At 38.1% G+C, this 24,516-nt stretch overlaps 1 protein-coding gene across 1 annotated transcript; it reads right to left on the reverse strand.

The window, feature by feature from the left end:
• Positions 1–3,022: 3,022 nt before the first annotated feature.
• Positions 3,023–22,303, reverse strand: SCAND3 (SCAN domain containing 3). Its single transcript, XM_058285447.1, has 4 exons — positions 21,241–22,303; positions 13,488–13,620; positions 9,396–10,888; positions 3,023–8,330 (listed from the first exon to the last, which is right to left on the reverse strand). Exons 1-4 carry the CDS (start codon positions 21,658–21,660, stop codon positions 6,417–6,419), a joined length of 3,960 nt encoding a protein of 1,319 aa, XP_058141430.1. The 5' UTR covers positions 21,661–22,303; the 3' UTR covers positions 3,023–6,416.
• Between the last annotated feature and the right edge of the window lie 2,213 nt (positions 22,304–24,516).

The raw sequence follows: 24,516 nt of genomic DNA on the forward strand, positions 1-24,516 counted from the left end.
GTATCACCATCCTAAAACCCTCGAGATCAGGGAATGAACAATGCCCATTGTCAAGTGAATAAACGTGGGTTGCTTCCAGTTTGGGCTTTTATAAACATTCAAATACATGGCCCCTAGAGATGTTTGGCATATAACTAAGAATGGATTTGTAAGCTTGTAGGGCATGCACATCTTCCACTTTATTAGTTAATGTCAAATATTTTCCAAAGCAATTATACCATCATGTACTTAAAACCCAGTGTAGGTGTTTTAGCTTATCCACATTCTTGCCAATACTCAATACTCTAATTTGGGCCAACTCAAATCACACTGGTGAGCCTGAGAGTAGTTCATTTTAATTTAAATATGCATATCCTTATGCATATGCAAATATTCTTTTAACATATCTGTTGACCATTGTTTTTTCTCTTCCTGGAATTGTTTTTACTAATTTTCTATTTAGTTGCTTGTCTTTTTCTCATTGATTTGCAGTAATTCTTTATATTCTGGATAATTATCCTTTGTCTGGATAGTAACACTTTGTCAAGTATATTTGTTGCAGATATATGCTCCCAGTTTTTGCTTGGTAATTTCACATTCTATGGTCTCATGATAAACAGAAATTAGTAATTTAATAAAGCTAGATTTATTTTTTATGGTTTGTGTTTTTGCATCTTAAAAGATCATTTCCTTCTTCAAGTTCAAAGAGAGATCTGTCTTAGTTTGTCAGGATTTCTATAGCAACTACCACAGACTGGTTAGCTTAGGCAATAGGAATTTATTATCCCAGTTCTAGAAGCTAGAAGTCCAAAATCAAGGTGTTGGCAGGATCATGCGTTTCCTGAAGCTGGGTGGTGGCTTCTTCTGGTGGCAAGTGGGTTGCCAGCGATCCATAACTCAACCTCTGCCTCCATCACATGGCCATCTGTCTCCCCGTTTCCAAAGGTTCTCCACTTATAAAGTCTCCCATAATGTTGGATGAAGACCCATCCTGCTTCAGTCTGGCCTCACCTTCACTAATGACACCTGAGATCCTACATACAAATAGGGACACACCCACAGGACTGGAAGTTAGGACTGGAACATCTCTTTGTGGGAGACATGATTCAATCCATAACACACCCTTATTTTGTTCAAAACATTTTATAGCTTTGCCTTTCATGTTTAAGTCTGTAATATATCAACAATGTAGGCAAAAAAACTGGGGATTTTTTCACTTTTTAAAAAAGATCTATTTTATGTATCCCCATCCCCTCATTGTTTGCATTTGCTGTGTCTGTTCATCGTGTTTGTTTTTCTAGGAGGCACCAGGAACCAAACCCAGGACCGCTGATGTGGGAGGGAGGCACCTAAGTGCTTAAGCTACCTCTGTTGTCTGCTTTGTTGAGTCTCTCATTATGTTTTTCCTCTTGTGTCTCTTGTTGCATCATCTTATTGCTCCAGCTTACCATCTTGCTCATTCTCTTTAGGAGGCACCAGGAAACTCTGCTCCTTGCTTTGTTGTGTCTGTCATTATGTGTTTCTTCTTGTGTCTCTTGTTGTGTCAGCTTGCTGCACCTACCCATCACACCAGCTGTCTTCTTTAGGAGGCACTGGGAACCAAACCACAGACTTCCCATGTGGTAGGCGGGAGCCCAATCACTTGAGCCACATCTACTTCCCTGTTTTGTTTTTTAAAAAAAGCAGCATAAAGAAATGGAGACTCTCTAATAACGATTAAAGTGATGAATACACAACTATGTGATTATACCAAATACCACTGATTGTACACTTTGGATGAACTGCATGCTTTATTAAAATGTTAACAACAAAATTGATTTTTTTTAAGTACCATAAAGAATGTAGGGGTCCAATTTCATTTTTCTTCAAAATAGATAATTTTTTCCCCCACTGATCAGCAAAAGAAGTTCTGTCATATATGAAGTTTCCATATACCCACAGGATTGTTTCTGGGTTCCCTATTCTGCTTCAATGTTTTGTGTATTTGTTGCGATCTTAACACCAACTTCTCTGAAACACTATAGCTTTATACTAAGTTTTGATATCTGATAGTGCAAGTTTTTTCACCTGTTTTTTCTTTTTTTTAATGTTCCTTAGCCAGCTTGACCCTTTGCTATGATATATAAATGTTAGACAGATGTAACAGTGCATGAAAACTCTACTGGTATTTTAAATAGAATTGCAATCTGACACCTTTATATTACTGATCCTTTCAAATGTCTACTTCCTTTCATCCCTACTACCATCCCTCTAGCTCAGGCCGTTATCATTAATCTACCAAAATCTTCCTTGGTCTCCTTGCTTCCTATCTATTTTCCATACTACAGCAAGAAAAACCTTGGTAATTAAAATCACCTTCTGATCCCCCCAGGGCCCACTGGATGGAACGTGGGAGAGTGTGGGCTATGATGTGGATCATTGACTATGGGGTGCAGTGATGCTCAGAGATGTTCTTACCAGGTGCAATGGATGTGTCACGATGATGGGAGCAAGTGTTGCTGTGGGGGGAGTGGGGGGTGGGGGCAGTGGGGTTAAATGGGACCTCATATTTTTTTAATGTAATTTTTAAAAATAAATCATTAAAAAAAATAAATTAATTTAAAAAATAAATAAAGTCACCTTCTACTTATCATCCCGTTAGTGACTTCCAAATGCCTCCAAGATTAATGCTAAAGTCCTCATTGTGGTTTGTCTTTATAAACTGGCTTCTCTTCGCCTGTATCCTCACCTCTAAGCACTTTTTCCCAACCTACAGCATCCTGCATTCCTCTGCCCTCCTACCATTCTGAGTTCCCTTTTAGTTCCTCAAATTATCTAAGAGAAAAGGTTTTTAAAATAGGGAAATGGTAATTAGGAAAAGTTACCCTCCCAAAGATCGAGTAGAGATTTAAGTCAGAGATGAAATTTTCATTTAAATCCTAAAGTAAAGCACAGTGTTCAAAATTAACTTTGCATTCTTTTAAAGGTCAAGTTGCTGAAGCAAAGACACAGTAGAATCACAGACTCTTAAAAGTCATAGATTTCATAGTCATGATCTTTCCCATTTTATATTTTTTAATGAGTCCACGGTTTAATTGATTGGAAGCTTTATAACAACTTGACAGCAAATTCAATTTCACACAAAAATATCAGAATAAAAAGTACATAGTACTAAGTTCTCTGAGCCAATAACTGTCTTATTTCCTAATCATAACAATTTCTAATTTTACAGTGTTTGGAACTTTCACAATAATTTTTCTATCATGAGGAATGCTGGAAAAGACATATTGGAAGTTATCATTTAGGAAAATCCAGGGAGGGTGCAAACTGAGCTTAAGTTTCCCCACCCAACTATCAACGTTCCTAACAAATTTACTGCAGATCCCTTTAGCACCTAAGTAAAGATTGTTTTCTGTCTCTGAAATGTCCCAAGAAGACAATCAAACCAGAATAAGGGTCTCCAAAGGGTTGGCTTTACCACTAACACCACTTAAGTCCCCCCATCCTACCTTCCTACTCCTGCCACAAAACCCCATCCTGCTTTGCCTCTAACTCTGATTCTCTCTCACTTCTCATTCCCAGAACTGAGGGGAAAGAGCAACTCCAATTCAGCCAGTTGTGGGGTAGGGAAGTAGGGGGGATTCCTGGGTGTCAAGTTGTACAGGCCACCTGGCCCCATAGTTGCAATCCCTCTTCTATCCTGCTTCCTCCAACCTTAGACCTAACCATGACAAACTTCACCAAGAGCCAGGGTTAGTCCAAAGACTCTGAAACATGTATGTGTACACATACTGTAAGAGTACAAAAACCGTAAGTAAATTGGCAACTTGTCCTTTGATAATCCCTAGAATTCTGGCTTCCTCAAGGGGAATGTGTGTGAATTCTTCAGGGACCTTTGTGGGGGCCATGCCACTGTGTAGTTTAATTTTCAGCTTACCCTCATTCACTTCCTTCAGCTCGCAACAGCTATAAACACCCACAGCCTTTTGTTGGAGAGTTCTCCTTGTCTGTCAGATGGTTTCCCTGACTGGGGCACTAGCAAAGAGCTCAGACCTGATTACACTCCTTGGTGTCACCTGATCTACAGAAAACTAGCTTATCTTTGCCATCCCAGACTGTGGAAATGCAGACTGATGTACTGCAGGGCCAACCACCTCTCCTCAACTTTTTGTTTTCCTGTTCAGTTAGGTGCCTAAACCAACCCAACCTGGAAATGAAATGCCAGTCTCCCCTTCCTGAAGGCATCTCCAATCTCTACAAGTGATTCTCTTAGCAGAAAGCATGATGTTGGGAGCCAATTCTACTACTTCTTAATCATCCTTCATGGTACATCTCAGTGTTGTGTGGAGGCAGGGGGATTGAGGGGAGTTCTGAATTTAGTCACTGCCAGATTTCTTTAGGCTATGAGGCACTTAGCCTCTCCTTGACCCATCTTTGGTCCCTCCCTAGTCACTAATCTCTAGGTAATAAAGAGAAATTCAACACATCCTGTTACAAAAATAACTATAAATATAATTTAAAAGCCAGCATATATGTACATGATATACAGAAACACACTGCATACAGTATTCATATGAGTACACAAGCAAATATGCAATTACCTTTGCAGTGTATTCAGATACCACATGTGTACAGACATGTGAATTCATTGCAAAATAAGCTCAAAATAAAGAGAAAAATGGGGTGATTTACAAAATCATTAGTCATCAAATGCATGTTAAGAATATACTAGTAGGGGAAAAAAGAAAGAAAAGAAAAAAGAATATACAGTAGGGTTTAATGGTATGTAAACTATATCTCAATAAAGCTACTGAATAAAAAAGAGAATGTACAGTAAGACAATAAAGCAAATACAGAGGATGGAAAGAAGGAAAACAAACATTCTAAGTATAAAAATGGTAAAGCCATTAGCCCCCCAGTAAAGAATATTTTGCAGGAAAAACAGGCAGTCATCAAGTATCTGAGCAGTCTTCACATAAAAAATCTTCCATATGACTTTAATTATGCTCTCAGATATGCAATACTTCAGAATTCATAGAAAGTAATTTAGTTCTCTTTTAAAATATACTCTTAATTAATGTCCAATTTTTTCTCTCAGACCACTTTTGAAATATATATATAATACCTATATTAGAATATCTCCAGACATAGGTATTACCTATAAAATAAATTTAAAATCATCACATGTTGCTTTAAATAAAAATGGGAAATACTTAATTCAATCAATAAAGTAAATGGTAAGTGAGGAAAAAAAATGTTTTAAAGCCCTTAGTTTCAAAATATGGTCAGATAGGAGAGAGGACACTTAAGTTGTGGGTTTAAGGAACGAAACCTACCTACCACAAGGTTTTTGAAAAGCTGTAAGGTTTTATTAAAACAAACACACAATAAAACATAATCCAACTGAGGTTTCAGGACCAATGTGAAAAACGGTTCCTCCGCTTTCAAAGGTTTGGAGGATCCAGCCCCCTTAAAATGCCTTTTTAATGAAAAGCTTAAACTATTAGTGACACTTTGTATCACTATCTTTCCTCAACTTTCAATATTCTTTTAAAAGAAGCACTTACTGTTTGCATCTCTGTCTAGGAAAAGACTGCAATTTTCTGCAAGGATATTGGCATATTTTACTCTAAAACTTGCTTTCTGCAAATAGTATGTTTCCAGTCACTTTAAGTGGTTACACAACACAAGAGCAGCAATGTGGAGCACATTTCTAAACCACCTCTAACAATAAAGGTTGTTAAATCTACCTGATGTGCTAACAATATCTGACTTTATCCCAGAGAACCTTAAATACAGACAGCTCTAGCAAAGTCCAAAAATCTTCAACTGATATGAACTTTTCAATGTGGTTCAATCCCCCAACCATATAAAATCAGAATTTATCAATATGAATCAAAGCTATACATTACAGCTATACATTACAAGAAATATGTTCCTCCTACCTTATCCACTTATACACACCGTCTAAAAACACAACTACCAAACCACCTTTACCACTCTGGTTCAGCTTAACAAGCTTAACATATTATTGCCCCCTCCATATCATTTGAATTCTAATCCCACCCTCTAAAATCGCTTCTGTTTACTGATCTAGTCTGCCATTTCAAAAAAATCATTCCCCATTCTGAAGTCATCCTAAAATTTTAATGACCGAATGAAATACAATAATTTAAAAAATACAAAATACAAGACCATGTTTTTAATATTGGAATTAACAGATTTAAAATTCCATTGAAATAAATATAACAGGGGAAAAAAAGAATGACAAAGCTGTACACATTCTTCATTGAAAGAATGTAATTTTTAGGCAATTTTTAAAGATAATTGCTTTTGTACTCACAACTTTTTCATAGTTCCGTAATTATAACTAAACTGAAAGTTAAGAGTGAAATACCAAATTCCCCACACTAAAATGCCTATATGCATACTCTGAAGACTATCAATATTTAGAGTGTTTAATGTGATAAATGAGCTTGCTTCTTGCTTGTTAATTTGTCTAATCTAGGTTGGATTGAAGACAATGCTACTCGTAGGGGATAATGTATATTTAGACTATTCCTATGTTTTGTTTTAATAACACTTAAAGTAGAGAAACCAGTCTCACAGAGATATGTTGAGGGGAATAGAAGAAGAGATTTTAAAGCAATCTCCACAAGCTCAGGATATTCATTTTTAACTTTTATCCAAAATGAAGCAAGTGATGCTGTATTTTCAAAATTAATCTTTAATCCTTCATCAGTAGCCAACTTCAACAACTTATTCTGTAGGGTTACACTTAAATTTATATTATCTTTCGATGAAAGAAATGGATTTTGGATCCATGAATTTCCTATTCGTGGATCTTCCTTTGATGGAAAATGAAATTCAAAATATTCTAAAAGATTTGTAAGATGCTCATTGATTACTTTTTGCAGATGTGCAATATCAAGATCATTACCTTCATTGATAACTGTTGTTAAATTATGGAACATGTCATAACAATCTGTAGAAACTCTCTTTTTCCAAGTTTCTAACTTTTGTTTTTGTCCTTCAATTTTATCTGCCATTGAAAAACATGTTGCATTCTTTCCTTGCATGGAAGCATTAAGATCATTAAAAATACTGAAGATATCAGACAAATAGGCAAGTCTGGCTGTCCAATTCACATCTTTAAAAAGTTGGGACCAAACTGGTTTCTTACCTTGCAGAAACACTAAGAGTTCATTTCGTATATCAAATATTCTCGACAGAACTTTTCCCCGTGATAACCACCGTATCTCAGCATGAAGTAACAGTTGCTTAAGATCAGCTTCCATATTATCACATAATAAAGAGAATAATCTTGAATTTAATGCATTAGCTTTTATGTAATTCACAACTTTTATTATGTCAGTAAGCACACTATTTAGTTCAGCTGATATTTTTTTCAGAGCAAGACCTTCTCCATGAATGAAGCAGTGTGTTATTTTACATTCTGGTGCAAGCTCCTTAATCTGGGTAACCACTTCTGAATGTTTTCCGGTCATTGAAGCTACACCATCAGAACATATTCCTACACAAAACTTAAATTCCAAACCACATTTGTTGACAATGTAATTCTTCACAGCTTCATACAGTTCTGAGCTTGTTGTATTTGTTGGCAAAGAGACTGAAAAAAAGAATTCTTCCTTTATATCATCATCATTTTCAAACCTCACATATACTAAAAGAATGATCATGTTTGCAATATCTCTGCATTCATCAAGCTGCAATGAAAAATACTTTGCTAGCTTTATTTGTTCTATGAGTTGGTCTTCCATATCATTAGCCAGTTCCTGAATACGTCGAGCTATGGTATCGTTGGAAAGTGGTACTTGAGCTACCTTCTTTGCTGCAGATTCACCCAACATTTCCAAACAAACTTCTTTGATGCAGTCTTTCACTAATGTCTCGGCAATTGTGTATGGTGTTTTAGACTTAGCAACAGGAAGTGCTACTTTATAAGAAGCTCTCAAAGCACTAATGTTTATATGTGAAACATTGAACACCTGCTTTGGTTGCTTTTTTAATTCACTACTCTTTCTTTCAAAGAATTCTTTTGGTTGTGAACTTATTTCTTTATGTTTTGAATATAAATGCCGCTTAAGTTTTGATGGTTTCATTGCTTCATTAGCCAGTACATCTCCACAAATAATACACTGTGGTTTCAGCACTTCACCATCAATGACAGCTACAAAACCAAACTCAATATATGAGGGATCATACTTCCGAGTAAAACTAGTATGAATTCTTTTGTTTTTCACTCCTTCAAGATGACTTCCATTGTTACCATTTCTTTTCTTACTATGGCTATAATCAGAAAAGGGGTGTCTTTTCTTGACAAAAAAGTCTAGTGACGCTTGTTTCGCCATCTGTAAATCAGGAATAAAAGGAAATAAAATTTTATATTCTCTCCATTAATTGAAAATGTTAAACTACAAAATAAAAACTAGGCTTTATTGAAAAGAAAAAATGATTTTAAAATTAAGTTATAAAAATAAATAAATGCTTACATTTTCTCAGAGTTTTATATACTTTTGGGTTGCAGCAACAAACCAACAATACAACCTCACATATTATAAAGTGATTCTACAGGGCATGGATGGTGTGCAATTTCTTCTACTACATGTGACTCACTTTGAGAATTTGAGAGATCTACACTCTATTCGGTAAAACAAGTTCAAGTCCATCGATCATATCCTTAGCTACTGCAGCAATGTCAAATTGTTAGAAACATTTCTAAACACTCTCAATTTTTATATTTATCTCATTATTGTCTGGTAAAAATAGTTTGCAGATCAGCCTGGGTCTGAGTAGCACTTACCTAAATCATGTGTTACCTCCATATTTCAAAACTCTGGACTGAACACACATTAATCCTGCCTAGTAATGTCTTATCTCATGTTCTTCATTTAAATTCCAAAAGTGAACCGTTGCCCACCATGAATCTATACCTCCCAATCAAAGTCAACACTCCCCATCCCCTCCTAAATGTTTCTTCATTTAACCCAAAATACCCTTTCTTTGCTCACCCTCCCACCCAAACTCATACAGCTGAAACAAAGCAACATTAAATTCATCTGGCCCCAAATTCACTCCTCTGTAGAAACATGCAGCATATGCATCATTCATCCCCTGGATCCTAGCTTTCTCAGGCCCCCCAGAGATCTCTGACATAAGAAAGCAGTGAAGAAGTTAGTTTATCACTCCAGACAAATGAGACAGCATTCAAGGTTATAGCTTAAAACAAAAGCAAAAATATACATCCAAATTAATTAGCCTTTCTTTGGAAAAAATATGTAATGTGCCATAATTTTGCTTTAGCATACCATATCACACTAGTACGAATAATTCTCACTCTTCATTATCACAGTAAAATGTAAAGAAACTCTTCCTCTACTTTGATCTATAGCAGATATGTAATTTAAAACTCTTACCCAATCTGCTACTTGGTCTGATTGAAACAATTTCTCTGATGGCTTTAGCATTTTGGATGGTTGAACAGCCAAACTTCTTTGAGTCTCTTCGTGTTTCCTTTTCATTGTAGTGGTCTCATAGCAAAGACTACAAATTATTCTGTGACCATAGCCCTCAGGCTCATGTTGACAGGGCACTCCACAAATTGCATGGATATTTCTATTACATGATACACATCTATTAGCACTTGTGCATTCTTTTTCACACACTACACAGGATAAAAATCTTAGTCTGCTTTCAGAAGAGTTTTTTGCAGCCACCTTAGAAGTAAAAGAAAGATTCTCTTCAATATCACTACTCTCTGTTCCAGTCTCAATGCTTTCTTCATATTGGGCTCTTAAAGTATTTTCTAACTCTTTGTTGGTTTGTTCTAATTCATTTTCTGTGTTCAGATTGGCAACAAGCTCTTCAGTTAAGTTATGAGACAGGCCAAGTTTAGCTTCAGAGCTGTATGTACCTTCACATGGAGTCTGTTGCGTGCCTCTATGACAAGATCGATTTTGGGTCATTTGAAAGAACCACAAAAATTCAGCCCAGTGTGATGAGTTGTTAGACTGCATCCAGGAGATAATTCTATTTTGGATATCTTTATTAGTTTGTTCTAGAGAACTTTGGCTATGACATGTCTGAGGCTTTCCATGGACAATTTTCAATTCTGGCCAAATATTACTGAGTTCATGGACAACCTGACTTGAAAACTCCCTCCCATTGTCAGATTGTAAAACGCTGGGTGCCCCAATAATTGTAAAAATATCTACAAGAGCATGTGCAACTTCGTTGGGCCTTTTAGATTTTAATGATCGCAAAAAACTTAACTTTGTACGAAGGTCTTGATAATGCATAATAAATTTATATTCCCCATCAGGATTTAATCGCATGTCTATAAGATCCACTTGGCATCGTGAGTTAACTTCCTTATTTGACTGTGATGTTAGCACTTTCTTGGGTTTTGAATTTTTCTGTTGGCATGGTTTACAGAGTGTCAGGTATAACATTATAACTTCTTTTGTGATGTTCTTGTATTTTGCTTGTAATTCTTTTTCCATGCGGGTACGTCCACCATGTCCAATACTGAGATGTGTATCATGCAGAATGTCAAATAAGTCCTCACTGTGTAAATAATACCGTATTTTATCTGTTCCCCCATTTATAGCCTCAATCAGCTTCTCATTTCCTTGAACAAGGACCACATCAAATCTAGCCAAGCGACGATAGTCAACTGATTCCTTTTTGGCTTTAGCTTTAGCCTCCTTCACTTCCCTTATCAACTGACAGTACTTTGCTTTAGAAAATATCTTAGTGTTATTACTTTTGTTTTCTATTAACACTGCTAGGTTTCTGAAGAACTTTTCTCTCATGTTTTCTGGTTCAATTTCTACTTCAGTAGCATCTAAACTACTGAGGTTATCATCACCTACACTCTGAGACATCATGGAAAGCCACAAAAATGACCCTGAAATATAAAGGAAAAAAATCAGTAAGGATATTGGGAAATATAATTAAAAATTTCCATATTGCTCAAGCAATCACCAGAGATTGGAATGGAAGTAGGGCCATGGACACATAAAAGGAGGATACAATTTTGGTTAGGGAAGAATTAAAGAATGAATGAGGAATTCTAGCTAGGAACAAAAAGTTCTGATAAAGTAAAGAGTAGAAAGTCTGGAGGAGGTGACTTTCCAGGGCTGTATCTGGGGTTAGTCTCAAAGTAAAGCACTATTTTATGTGAAACAGGAAGCAAGTTAACATTATTACTATTATTTACTAACCACTCAAGAACATTTGGGGTGGGGGGGTTAGACATACCTCAGATATGCAATAAGAGCAGATGCCCCAGACTGCACCATACTTTCTGTTTTATTCAGTAGGTTAGATGTCACATTAATATTTAGGGTTTAAGTTCTAACATAATGTATTTCTATCAGTTCCCTTTAGGGGCTTGTAAAACCACAAATTCAATACAAATATGCACATTACTAATTTTAATAAGGGAAGGATAAGTGTGGACTAATGAAAAATCTCTTACTTAATAAAACATATTAAAACAAATGTTTACAATATTCATAATAAAAGAAACAGAATAATTCAAACTTGGCTTACTTGGTATATAGAGAATGCTAAAGTAAACTACCTTGAAAACATCAAAAAGAATCATTTGGAATTAGCAATATATACTTTCTCTCAAGTCAACATTGTTTATACTACCAATTTTGATGCCAAATAATCAGTAAATTTAAATCATTCTCAAATGTTCTTAATTCCCAAAACTACATTCAAATTAATGATATATTACCATGTGTTTTGGCCTCAATTAACTCTCAATTATTCCAATAAGACTTCCCTGGTAATTTAATTTATAATCACAATGAGTTCTCTTTTCCAGATAAATAAAATCTACTCATAAAACAAGTTAGCATTGCATCACTTTCTTCTGTTTCATATGTAGATCTAATATGACTAAATGTTCCCTAAGAAGCAGGGCACACTTATTTCTCTAGTATCTTTCACATCATCTAACATATACAAAGGTGTTGAATAAAAATTTGTTGAGAAACTTCGTAACTGGAGATGACATACTCATGGTAAATGCTATCTCAAAATGTGACTAAAAAGACCATTATATAAGTAATGTGCATTTCTTTTCACACTGATCCATCTTGTGCCATGCCTGTTTTAATCTACTTTCTATGGATTATTTGTGTTTTATAGCCTTCACTATTGTTTCTCAAAGATTGTAAACTCCTAGTGGGCAGGGAATGTATTTGTATAACTCCCTCAGTTGCCTAGTATAGAGTAAGTTGTATAAAAAATGCTTTTGAGAGGGATGAGTTAAAAGAGTTTGATTGAAAAAAAAAAGAGTTTGAATGAGGAATGATGGATAAAAGGGGAAGTGTTGGAAAGTAGCAATACGGAGCTACAAGCAGAAGAGAAGGATAAACAAGCATGAATTTAGGTGAGAAAAGCAATGTAGAGGGAATGGTAAATGAGAACCAGGAGAATATAAACTCCAGAAGTTAGCAGAATCAATATTACTAAGTACAGGGAAGCGGACTTGGCCCAATGGATAGGGCATCCGCCTACCACATGGGAGGCCCACGGTTCAAACCCCGGGCCTCCTTGACCCGTGTGGAGCTGGCCCATGCGCAGTGCTGATGCGCGCAAGGAGTGCGAGCCACGCGGGGGGGAGCCCCACGTGCAAGGAATGCGCCCCATAAAGAGAGCCGCCCAGCGCAAAAGAAAGTGTAGCCTGCCCGAGAATGGCACTGCACACACGGAGAGCTGACACAAGAAGATGATGCAACAACAAAAAAAAAGAAACACAGATTCCCAGTGCTGCTGATAAGGATGGAAGCAGTCACAGAAGAACACACAGCCAATGGACACAGAAAACAGACAACTGGGGGGGGGGGGGGGTGAGGGGTGGGGAGTGGGGAAAGGGAGAGAAATAAATTAAAAAAATAAATCTTTAAAAAAATATATATATTACTAAATCCAGAATTAGCAGGGAATAGGGAGTTGCCAGGGGTATAAGAAGAAAAGAAAATTGCATGCATTACACTTAAGCCTTCTTTACGGATCGCTACTCCAGCGTGAACCCTGTAAGCTTGCCTCTGCCACACAGCACCATTACACCACTAACAGCTCTGGGAACTCTAACGAACTCACTCACGGGAAATTCCATATTCTCGGGTAGAATTTCCAAGCAGTAGTTCTAATTTTCAAACAGTCATTATGTGACAAAAACTGGGGGCCAAAGCTACAAAAATGGGGCCTATGGCTAGACTGGCAAGAGCTCAACATTTACATCTCTGACTTAATCACAGGTTCTCTCCTCCATTGCAAAGTATCCATAGAAATCTTGTTTTCAACTATGTTTGACATTATTACCGGATTGTTTATTCAATTCCTGTAACATTACCCTACCCTGGTTGACTTTTCTTTCAGTATATTCAGTAGATGCTGAAACAGAATGAGGTTTGATTTTATTTCAATGACTAGACGCTTCCCTCGAGCAAGTCTTACCCTCTTTCTGGGTATTAAATTATCCTCACCATTATCTTGTAGTGATTCACATTCCATTCCATCCTCCAGAGGCTGGAGTTGGGTACCTGAGGACTCCTTTGCTGTATATGGAGAGGCCAATTCTTCCATAGGAAATTCCTGCACAAATGTGTCAGGTGGGACCTAGGGACAAAAATGTATATTCGGGAATCAATTTAAGTAACCACTGCACTAACCAAAACTAAACTTCAAAATATTCTTCCATTGAACTTAATGAATGAAGAAAAAAATCTGTTGTCATTGAATTCTCAGGAGTGCAAGAGAGAATAAGAAGAAACATGAGAAAAGCCAGATCCATACAACAGAAACTGTCTCCCTTGGATAAGAGTGGTTTCAGCTTTTAGGAAAATTAATAAATTTTGATAATTGAAAGAAAACTATAAAAACATTTCAGTGAAAATTATCTAATAGAGATTAATGAGTTCTGTTTAACCTGGGAAAGAATCTGAGTTTAGACCAATGTGGAAAATATTAGCCCAGTGTATTATGGATGAAAAAAGTCAGCCTAGTAGTATAAATGTGCTGGGTGGGGAAAAAAATTACCCTCTTCCTACACCAATCATCCAGTGTATAGTTTATATTTAAATATCCCCCATTATCTCAAAAATGTATTTTGTAGGTTTTTAAAAAATCTATGCTCTAGTCAATGTTTGCAATTTTTTGTTTTTTATGCCTCCTTTGCCTCTTTTAATTTCCTGCTTTTTAAAAAAACGGCATTTAATTTTAAAGAGTTAGAACCTGTTATCCTGGAGAATATCCCACATTATGGATTTGTCTGATTATTTCTTCATCAATAGACTCTAGTTAAACATTTTTGACAAGAATACTAAATAGTGATATACATATATTTCTTTTCTGTCATAACAGGGTACACAAGATCAGGTTGTTTCATTGTTGATAATGCTAAACTTGGTTAGGTGGTAATCACCAGATATATCCATTTTAAAAAATATTTTTCCCACTGTAATGAATAAGTCATCTATGGAGTTACAATTTTGGACCATGTGAATTTCCTACTCCCTAATTGTCTTTCCTCCAATGGTTTTAGCATTCATTGATGATCCTTGTCTGAAGCAATTTTCACATTGGGTGATACAAAATGGTGACTTCCTAATTTTATAATTTCTACTACATTTATCATCCAGTAATTTTGGTAAAAAAGCTTTCTTCCCTCCCCCTTTATCTGACTGTGTGTCTCTCTCTTTTTGAACATCACTATAAACTTATTTTATAATCCATTACATCCTTATTCACTTTGATGCTCAAATTGTCCCAAATCTGGCTAGTTGGACCCCTTTACGCTGGCTTCTGTTTCTTCTGACATGGCCCTATTAGTCTTTTAGGACATCTGTGCTTTCTGGAACAATAATCAATACAAGGCCCACTGTGTATTTTCCCTGTCCCACACCCGGTTTTGACTATTTTTTAAAGAACTCCTTCTCCTTTTAGAGGTCAATATGTTTATGAACAAAGATCTGGCTAGAAGATAGGCTCATTGTTAATGAGGTAGCATCACCTCTAAGCCCTTTCATGGACAGAGCCAGGAACCATAAAATATCTGAGTTCACTTCCATTTCAGCACCATACAGTTTCTTCTTCTCTTTTTTTTTCTTCTATTTATTGTGGAAAAACATGTACAACATCCCAACTCCTCCCCAGCATCCCAATCAATGGGATTAATCACGTTCACAATGTTGTAGTACCCTCACCACCATCCATTACGATAACTTCCCTTCATCCCAAAGAGAAACCCTACATTCATTCTGGATCAACTCCCCACTGTCTCTAATAGCTACGTATACTACTTTCTGTCTCTATAAGTTTGAACAGTCTCTGATATTTCCTTGTGGTTACAATGGGGCTTAAATTTAACATCCTAAGTCTGTAACAATTTTGTTTTGATACCAACTTAACTCTAATAGCATATATAAACTATGTTCCTATAACCCTCTGTCCAACCTTTATATAGTTTTTGTCACAAATTACATATTTATACATTATGAGTCCAAAATCACTGATTCATCATTACATTTTCTGCATTTCTCCTTTAGATCCTGTAAGAAGAAAAAGAGGACAAAAATATAATTATACTGGTATTTATATTTACCCATGTCATTATCTTTACTGGACATCTTTATTTCTTCATGTGGCATCAGTCAACTGTCTAATGTCCTTTCCTTTCAACTGTAAAATTCCCTTTAGCATTGTAGAGCCAGTCTAGTCTTGATGAATCCCTCAGTTTTTGTTTATCTGGGAATGTCTTAATCTTTCTCATTTTTTTAAAGAATTTTTCTGGATGTAGGATTCTTAGTTGGCAATTTTTTTAAGTGCTTTCAGCACTTTAAATGTCTTTCCACTGCCTTCTTGCCTCCATGGTTACAGAGGAGAAACTGGCACTTAATCTTATTGAGGCTCCTTTGTACATGATACATTGTTTCTCTCATACAGCTTTCAGAATTCTCTCTTTATCTTCAGCATTAGGAAGTTTAATTATAACATGGCATGGCATGGGTCTATTTGGGTTTATTCTTTTTGGAGTTCATTGACAATCCTTGCCATATATATCATGTCTCTCATTAAATTGCGGAAGTTTTCAGTCATTATTTCTTCGATTATTGTCTGTGATTCTTTCTCTCATCTCATTCTTCTCTTTCTGGGACTCCCACAATGTATATATTGATATGTTTGATGGTGTCCCACAAGTTCCTCAGGCTCTGTTCACTTTTCTTCATTCTTTCTTCTTTCTGCTTCTCAGACTGATTAATTCCAATTGTCTTATCCTCAAGTTCTCTGATTCTTTCTAATGCCAAATCCAGTCTGCTGTTGAATGCATCTAGGGAATTTTTTAAATTTCTGGTACCATGATTTTCAGCTTTGCTTGGTTTCATAATTTCCATCTCTCTATTGATATTCTCTTTGTGTTCATCTATCATTTCACTGATCTCCTTTAGTTCTTTGTCCATATTTTCCTTTAGCTTTCTGAGCATATTTGAGATCATTTTTTAAAAGTCTTTGTCCAGTATATACTAGATCTGGCCCTCCTCATAGATGATTTCTCATGTTATAATCTTCTCTTTTGCCTTCACTTATTGTTTCTTTGTATATTTTGTAACTTTTTGTTGAAACCTGGGTATTTGATATTTTAATGTATAAATGTTGGAATTTATACTCTAAAGGGTCTGTTCCTTAAGTACATAACTAGTTAGTGTTATGACAGCTTTCCTTGAATGCCAGGAGCTAACACCAGTATGCTTTTGTGGTACTTGCAAATCCCTGTGCTTACAAAATTTAGCAAAAAATGGACTAAGATGGAAGGGAAAGATGCAAATAAGCACTTCCAAGACAGAGCTTGTGGCCAAATTAAGCCAAGATATAGGATGCAGGAGTGCATGGACATTATATACATTACTTAATATCTCCATAACTTGCTGCATTACCTATAATCATGTGCTTTAACCTCAGTTGCTGCTATTTGGCAGCCCAAAGCATCAACTTGCTAGGAAAACTCATGTAGTGGGCAGGACAATTTCAGAATTATACTGACTTATTTTCTAATTTACCAATCTCATATTAGCGATTTTACATTCCAGAAACATGTGTTTTTTAAACCAGACTGTACACATAAAACTTTCATATTCCAAGAGGTCAGATGTATGGATGATATCATTATAGAAATATGAGTGTGTTTGGCAATATCAATAATGTTCTAAAATTAATATCACAGAAAGCAACTAAACTTCCTTAAAAATAACCTCTGTAATGGTGAAAGGCAGAATACTGGGTTGAATATATTTCAGATACCACTGACTCCAGGTACTGAAAAGTACCTAGAAAACCCTGCAATTAATCTCTCTTTTATACAAATGAAGATGTTAAGGCACTGAGAAAGTGTGATATGCCCAAAGTTATGTGGCTAATTAGTGGCAGAGTCTATCATAGAACTCAGATCTTATAATTCCATTTCCTGATATTTTCCACTAAATTAGGCTTATTTGTCTCTCCTAAAAGGTATTTCCTATATTCTTATAGTGATTTATTTTCAGATATGTTAACAGTACTGGACATTATCTTAGGATCTTGTATTAAGTAATAGTTTAGACTTTATACCAAAAGCACAAGCAACAACAGAAAAGAAAAAGATAAATGGAATTTCATCAAAATTAAAACTTTTGTGCATCAAAGGACTTAATCATGAAAATAAAAACACAACCCATGCAATGGGAGAAAATACTTAGAAAAGAGGTCATATAGCTGTTAAAGATTTATGTAGCAGTTTGATATTGTTTATAAATTCCAAAAATAGATATTAGATTGTTTGTCAACTGGTCGTTCCTCTGGGCATATTAGATTGGATTGGATTCAGAGGTTTCACTTTTACTTGATTAAATAATGATTAAGGCTTTGATTGGGCCACATCAGTAGGATGTTGCATCCCCACCTCCCTGGTGGGCAGGAACTCACAGAGAAAATGACATGGCAGAGGAAAAAGAGTTTTAATCATGGAGCCTGGGAAGTAAGCACACAGAAGCAGATGCATGAAGAAAGAAAGAAGGCTCTATCCAACATAGCAGAGGCTCCAGGAAGAGAGACAAGCCATTCACCTGATAGTGTACAGCTGGCCTTGTGGCAAGAACAGAGAAAATTTCAATCTCTGGACTAGCCATGTGCCACCAGGGAATGGAGAGTGCCTACAACTCCAAGCAGGAGAATTGCATCCATCAAACATGGATCTAAGCACCTTCTCCATATAGAGGTGGAGCAGACATCACCAACCCAGGGTCCAGAGGATGGAGAAATAAAATATGGATTAGGGTGAACTTACTGGTATTCTACTATAGAACCATTGTGACTGGTAATGGAAGAAACTGTAGCATTAATCTGGAGAAAGTGGCCAAGAAGTTGCTGAGGGCAGGGAGAGGGAAGTAGAGATGAGATGTGGGGGCATTTTCAGGACCTAGGGTTGTCCTAAATGATATTGCAGGGACACATGCTGAACATTACATATCCTGTCATAACCCACTGAATGGACTGGGGGAGAGTGTAAACTACAATGTAAACTATAATCCATGTGGGCCAGCAGTGCTCCAAAATGTACTCACCAAATGCAATGAATGTGCCACAATGATGAAAGAGGTTGTTGATGTGAGAGGAGTGGGGGGGGGGGGGTTATGTGGGAACCTCTTATATTTTTTATATTTTTTAATGTAACATTTTTTGTAATTTATGTATCTTTTTTTAAAAAGACAATTTAATAAAAATTTTTAAAATTTTAAAAAGTAAAAAAGAACAGAGCAGCTGAGCCTGGAGAGAGACAAGACTTGCCATAGTCTGGAGCTGATATTGAAAGAAGCTGGGACCACAGAGCCTTGGGAGGAGGAGGAAGACTGAATATTTGCAGACATGGCCCACCATCTTGGGTAAACACATGACAACAGACACCGGATGAGAAAGTACCCTGTGTTGAGACTCCTTAGGCCCTTGCAACTGTAAGCTTCTACCCCAAGTAAATACCCTTTATAAAAACCAACTGATTTCTGGTATTTTGCATCAGCACCCCTTTGGCTGACTAATACAGTTTAACATCCAGAATATATAAATAAATCCTACAGCTCAACTAAACAACCCATTTAAAAGTGGGCAAAGGGCTTGAGGGAAAAAAAAAAGACTTGAAAAGACATTTCTCCAAAGAACATATACAAATGGCCAATAAACACATGAAAAGATGCTCAACATCATTAGCCATTAGGGAAATGCAAACCAAAACACTATGAAATATCATTTCACACCCACCTGGAAAGGCTATTATAAAAATAAATGGAAAATAACTAGTGTTGGAGAGAATATAGGGGGAAAAAACTCATTGTTGGCAGGAGTGTAAAATGATGCAGCCACTGTAGAAAACAGTTTGCCAGTTCCTCAGAAAGTTAATTACAGAATCACCATGTAACCCAGCAATCCCACTTCTAGATATATACTCAAAAGAATTGAAAGTAGGGAAACAGATATTTGCACATAGATGTTCACAGTGGTATTATTCACAATTGCCAAAAGATGGAAGCAATGAAATGTCCATTAACTGATGAATGGATAAACAAAATGTGGTATACACATACAAAGAGAATATTATTCAGCTGTAAAAAGGAATGAAGTTCTGATACCTGCAAACAACATGTATGAACTTTGAAAGCATCATTTTGACTGAAATAACACAGACACAAAAGGACAAATATTATATGATACCATGGATATGAAATAATTAAAATAAGCAAGTTCATAAAGTCAGAAACTAGAATACAGGGTTCCGGGAGCTAGGGTAGGCATAGAGAATGGGGAGTCATTGCTTAATTGATATAGAGTTTCTGTTTGAGATGATGGAAAAGTTTTGTTAATGGATAGTGGTAATGGTAGCTCAACATTGTGAACATAATTAACACCACTGAATTATATATTTGAATGCAGTTTAAGGAGGAAATTTTAGGTTGTATATATGTTATTGAATAAAATTTTTTAAAAACTATAGGACTGTACAAGACAAAAAGTTATACATATAATCCATGAAATGTAAGGACAACAGCTAACAGTATAATAATAATAATGTTTCATCAATTGTAACAAAGTTATCACACTAATGCAAATTGTTAATAATAGGGAAAATTGTGTGGGAGGGGTATAGCAGTTTGAAATTATGTGAATCCCAAAAAGAGAAATATTATGTTTGTAAACTAATCTGTTCCTCTGGGTGTGATACCCTTTGATTGCATTAAAATTCAGTTGAGAGGTCTCTGATTAGATTACCTGTTAAGATTGCTGTAGAGCTTCTTATTGGACTACATCAGTGAGATGTTACTCGGGTTGAGTCCCCGCCCCTTCCTGGGTCAACACAGACTCACTTAGACACAGGAAGAGAGAGCACTGCCATTTTTGATCCTGCCTTGTGACAAGGCTAAAACAGTAGGCAGGGAGGAGGGGAATGAGCCATTTGCCTGATAGCTTACAGCTGAAACTGAGAGGAGGCCAGAAGAGCAGAGACTGATATAGGAGGCCCTGACAGAAACAAGCCCTATGCCAGGAGAGAGAGGATAAGGGATCACTTAAGTACAAAGGATAGGCCCACGGAGCCACTCAAGCGGAAAGGGTGGGCTGGGAGGGGTAGGCTGAAACCTGGGCCAAGATGGGTGGCCATCTTGCTTCACCACATGGCAGTAGCTGGCTTTGGTGAGAAAGCATCTCTGATGCTCCTTTTGGACTTTTCATGGCCTTGGAATTTTAAGTTTTTACCCAGATAAATCCCCTTTATAGAAGCCAACAGAGTTCCGGTACTTTACCTCAGCATCCCTTTGGCAAACTTAAAAAGGAGGTATATGGGAACTTTGTATTCTCTGCATGACTTTTCTGTAAACATACAGCTCCTCTAATAGAAAAATAAAACAACGGACATTACAAGACATTAGTAAGTTTTTAGAATCTCACTATACTTCTCTAATCTCAAAGTGATTAAATAAAACATCTACTGGTAAGATCAAGGTTTCTAATTTAATTAAATCATCCACTTGTTTGGATCAGGTATTATTTACACAAAGACTCTTATCCCATAAGCATGAATCTATTAATTACATCAGTGATCAAATAAGAAATGCTGCCCAAAACCTGAGTCTTCAGCTACCAGTGTGAAGATAACCCCACTTACCCACCCTGGACATGCATGCACCCAAACTCTCCAAAGATGCACCTCCAATTTCTCACCTGCTGTCCGGGTTCATCAAGCTCCCTCTCCAAATCTTCCAGCACAATCACCACCTCCTCTCCACTTTCAGGATGATGTTCCTGCACCCAAGCCTGGAGCTCTTCCGGTAGGATGGTCAGGAACTGCTCCAGCACCAGCAATTCCAGGATCTGCTCCTTGGTGTGGGCCTCTGGGCTCAGCCATTGATGACAAAGTTCCCGGAGCTGGCTCAGAGCCTCCCTGGGCCCAGGGGTCTCCTGATAGCAGAACTGCCTGAAGCGCTGACGAGACAGTTCCCTGGTTTGAGACAAACGCCTCAGTTGGCAGGAATCCTGGTGACAGACAAGGTCTTCTTCCTTAACCCTTACTTGGGTAATCTCCTCTTGTTCCTCTGAAGCCGGGCCAGCTCGGGCTGGGAGAGCTCTAGGGGCTGCCGCCATCCCGAGCTCAGGCAGCTCCGAGGAAGGGTCTCTCCAATTCGGGTCTAGGCAGATGGGTGCTTTTAAACGTTTGCGTACGTGTGGTTGGTTGTGTTTTTTTGGTTGTTATTTGAGTGGGTTTTTTTTTTTTGGGGGGGGGGGGCGCTGATCCAGGAGGGTTTTCGATATAAGAAAATACTGTTAACAGAAAATCACAGACGCAGTTAAAACGGGCTTGTTTCCATGCCAACAGAAGGCAACTACTAGAACAAGTCTACTGAAATCTGCAGACCCCCTCTGCCAAGATCACAAATTGCACGGAACTACTCACTAAGGCAGCAGGGTCATAAATTGCGCGGAAGGGAACTTGCGAGACAAACAAACAAAAAACTGAGGTTATCAAGGACACTTTGGCCCTAAACGTCCAGGTAGATGAACCCAAGCCGGGAAACGAGAGGGTCGTCCCGAGGACGGGAGCGCTAAGCAGCCCGGGCCGGGCCCTTCCGCACCCCAGGCCTCCTGCCGGGAAGGCCTGCTGGTCCGCGCGCCACCCCTTTCCTCGGGGGTAGCGCCCACCCCCGAAGAACCTGCCGAGAGGGAGACGCGGGCGGAGGCGACGCGCGCCGGCGGAGGGGAAGGCTCGCGGGCCCACGCACCGCCCCCCGGCGTCGCGCTCACTTCCGGTCCGCTCTAGGAAGCCGGGAGGTGCGCCGTCTCGGTGGTCGTGTCCTTGAGGCTGGAGCCACCCAGGGCAGGGCGAGCAGTCTGAGGTCCTGCAGGAGCGTCTCCGCGCTCCTGGCTCCGAGCGTGGCGGTCAGCCCGGGAAAGCCTGCGGGCTCTCCGAGCCTGGAAGTTTGCGGCAGCTCGGAGTAGGGCCACCGGGAAATTCCCACCGGTGCAAGGAAGAGGGTCCCTGGAACCGGCGAAGCTCCGAGGAGACGAGAACGTCGCTAGAGCGAAAGGCTGCGGCCGCGGGAATCCGCAAACGCCAGAGCTTTGGGAGCTCAGGGCTCACCCCAAGTACGAGACTTGGCTTTCTCCGCCGGCTCGCTCCCCCAGCCTGCCCACAGCCCCGCTAAGAGCCCTCAGTGCGTATTAAGAATAAACGCCCTGGTAATACTTGTTGGATTGCTCAATGGCTGCCCTTCTCCATTCTCTCTCTTTGGCACTTTCTTTAGGTACTTATATTTCGACATATTTGAGAGGCTTTGTCTTCAGAACATTTATTTTGGAAATCTCTAAATAAATGTCTTACTCTCGAGTGAATCGCTAAACCCAATAAAATTGTATATAAAATTTTTGTCTATGTGTCCAAGAGTCATCAGATCCTCAGAGGACCAAAGCTGGTCATCAGATCCTTGAAGGACTAAGGCAGCGCCTCCCCGTTCATTTTCCTAGTCACAGCTAACATGCTACACTTATCTTCTGGGCTTTTCTCCTTAAGAACTAGACGTCAGTGATTCCACCTTCTGTCTCTTTCATAGAAGGGTATGGAAAAATTGATCACAAGCTGGACACAGTATGTGGTCAACGTGAGTAAATATGATTAAGGGCATTGATTCTTTTAAATTTGTATTTATAATTACAAAAGACATGCAATTGTAAAAAAATTCAAATATCACAAAAGTGAATATGATAAAAATGAAAAGCTCATTTATCTTCAGTTCCATTTCTCAGAAAAATTCATGACAAGTTTGGTGTATATTCCTCCAACCTATTTGAAGATGATTATATAAGTTCATAAATTAAGACTTACAAAAATTAGATCATGTTTTCCATTAAAATTCAGCAAATTGCTTCTTTTGTTTGTTTTAAGCTTACCAATGTACATTTAGCCCATTCTTTTTAGTGACTATGTATTAATTCAGTCAAATAGATGGGTACATTTCCAAGTTTCTGGCATTGCAAAATAATGCAAAGAACATCCTTAGACTTGTATTTTGGGATATTTTTTTCTCTCGTTTGGATTTTTAGAAGAAAAATTGCTGAGAATTATTTTGAAAAATATTGTCAAACTGTCCTCCAGAGGGCTTTTTATCCTGAGTCTTGCCAAGTGTAGGACCCCCACATTCCCGAGTCCTTTTCAGGGCGGGGTGGGCACCACCCTAAGTGAAACATAAATGTTTTGGTAAATTTGGCAAAAGCATGGTATTATAATGGAAATTAGTTAAACTGGTGCCTCTTTCTACTTCGATTTATCCGCAGATAGATCTCTATGGCCTTGGAGGCTAATTTTGTATTGACAATTTCTATTCTTTTTCTTAAAGAGGGCCCCCTCTTTTGTGAGCGTCAGACCCCACAAAATCTGGATCCACCTGTGCTGCCTTCCAAAACTTCATGCAAGAGTGAATGCTGAGAATTATATTTTGCCCATTGCTTCTTCAGCAAAAACAAAGCATGGTTTCATTTTCAGTGTGGTTTCAATGATGCCCGGCTTAGCTTTTCCGAATTGGTGTTCCCAGTTCATTATCCAGGGGACAGTTAAGTACATCCTTTCTAGAGCATTGTCTTGTGGTGGAAGGAGTAGCACGGTGAACTTTGAGTCTGGTGGCATGAGTTCAAGTCCCATGAGACCTTTCAGGTGAGCTTTTATAGTACCTAGGATAACATATGAACCTGGAAAAGTTCCAAGGCTGAGCTCTCAGCGGAGCATCTTAGTGGCAGTAGGTATCAATATTTGACTCCCATTTTAAAACCAGCTTTCAGAAGGGCAGAGATTCAGCGGCCACGGAGACGCAGAGGTGGACGGATCTCAGGGAGCTGGTGGACCCGCAGTCCCTGACCTGGTGGACCGCCCCATTCCCCAGATCCTGCGGAACCTCGGGCCCTCGCGCCCTCCTGAGCCCGCAGCCAGCCTCCGACCCTGGGCGCGCTTTC

This window comes from Dasypus novemcinctus, chromosome 22, assembly GCF_030445035.2.
Source record: "Dasypus novemcinctus isolate mDasNov1 chromosome 22, mDasNov1.1.hap2, whole genome shotgun sequence".
Classification (NCBI taxonomy): Eukaryota; Metazoa; Chordata; class Mammalia; order Cingulata; family Dasypodidae; genus Dasypus; species Dasypus novemcinctus.

What these genes read in the sequence shown, in the direction of transcription:
- SCAND3 (XM_058285447.1), bottom strand. Translation starts at nt 21,660, where the DNA reads ATGGCGGCAGCCCCTAGAGCTCTCCCAGCCCGAGCTGGCCCGGCTTCA. An exon ending in TTGATGAACCCGGACAGCAG is followed by an intron (nt 13,621 to 21,240) that starts GTGAGAAATTGG and finishes TTTTGTCCCTAG; the next exon opens with GTCCCACCTGACACATTTGT. An exon ending in TGAATCACTACAAGATAATG is followed by an intron (nt 10,889 to 13,487) that starts GTGAGGATAATT and finishes TTTATATTTCAG; the next exon opens with GGTCATTTTTGTGGCTTTCC.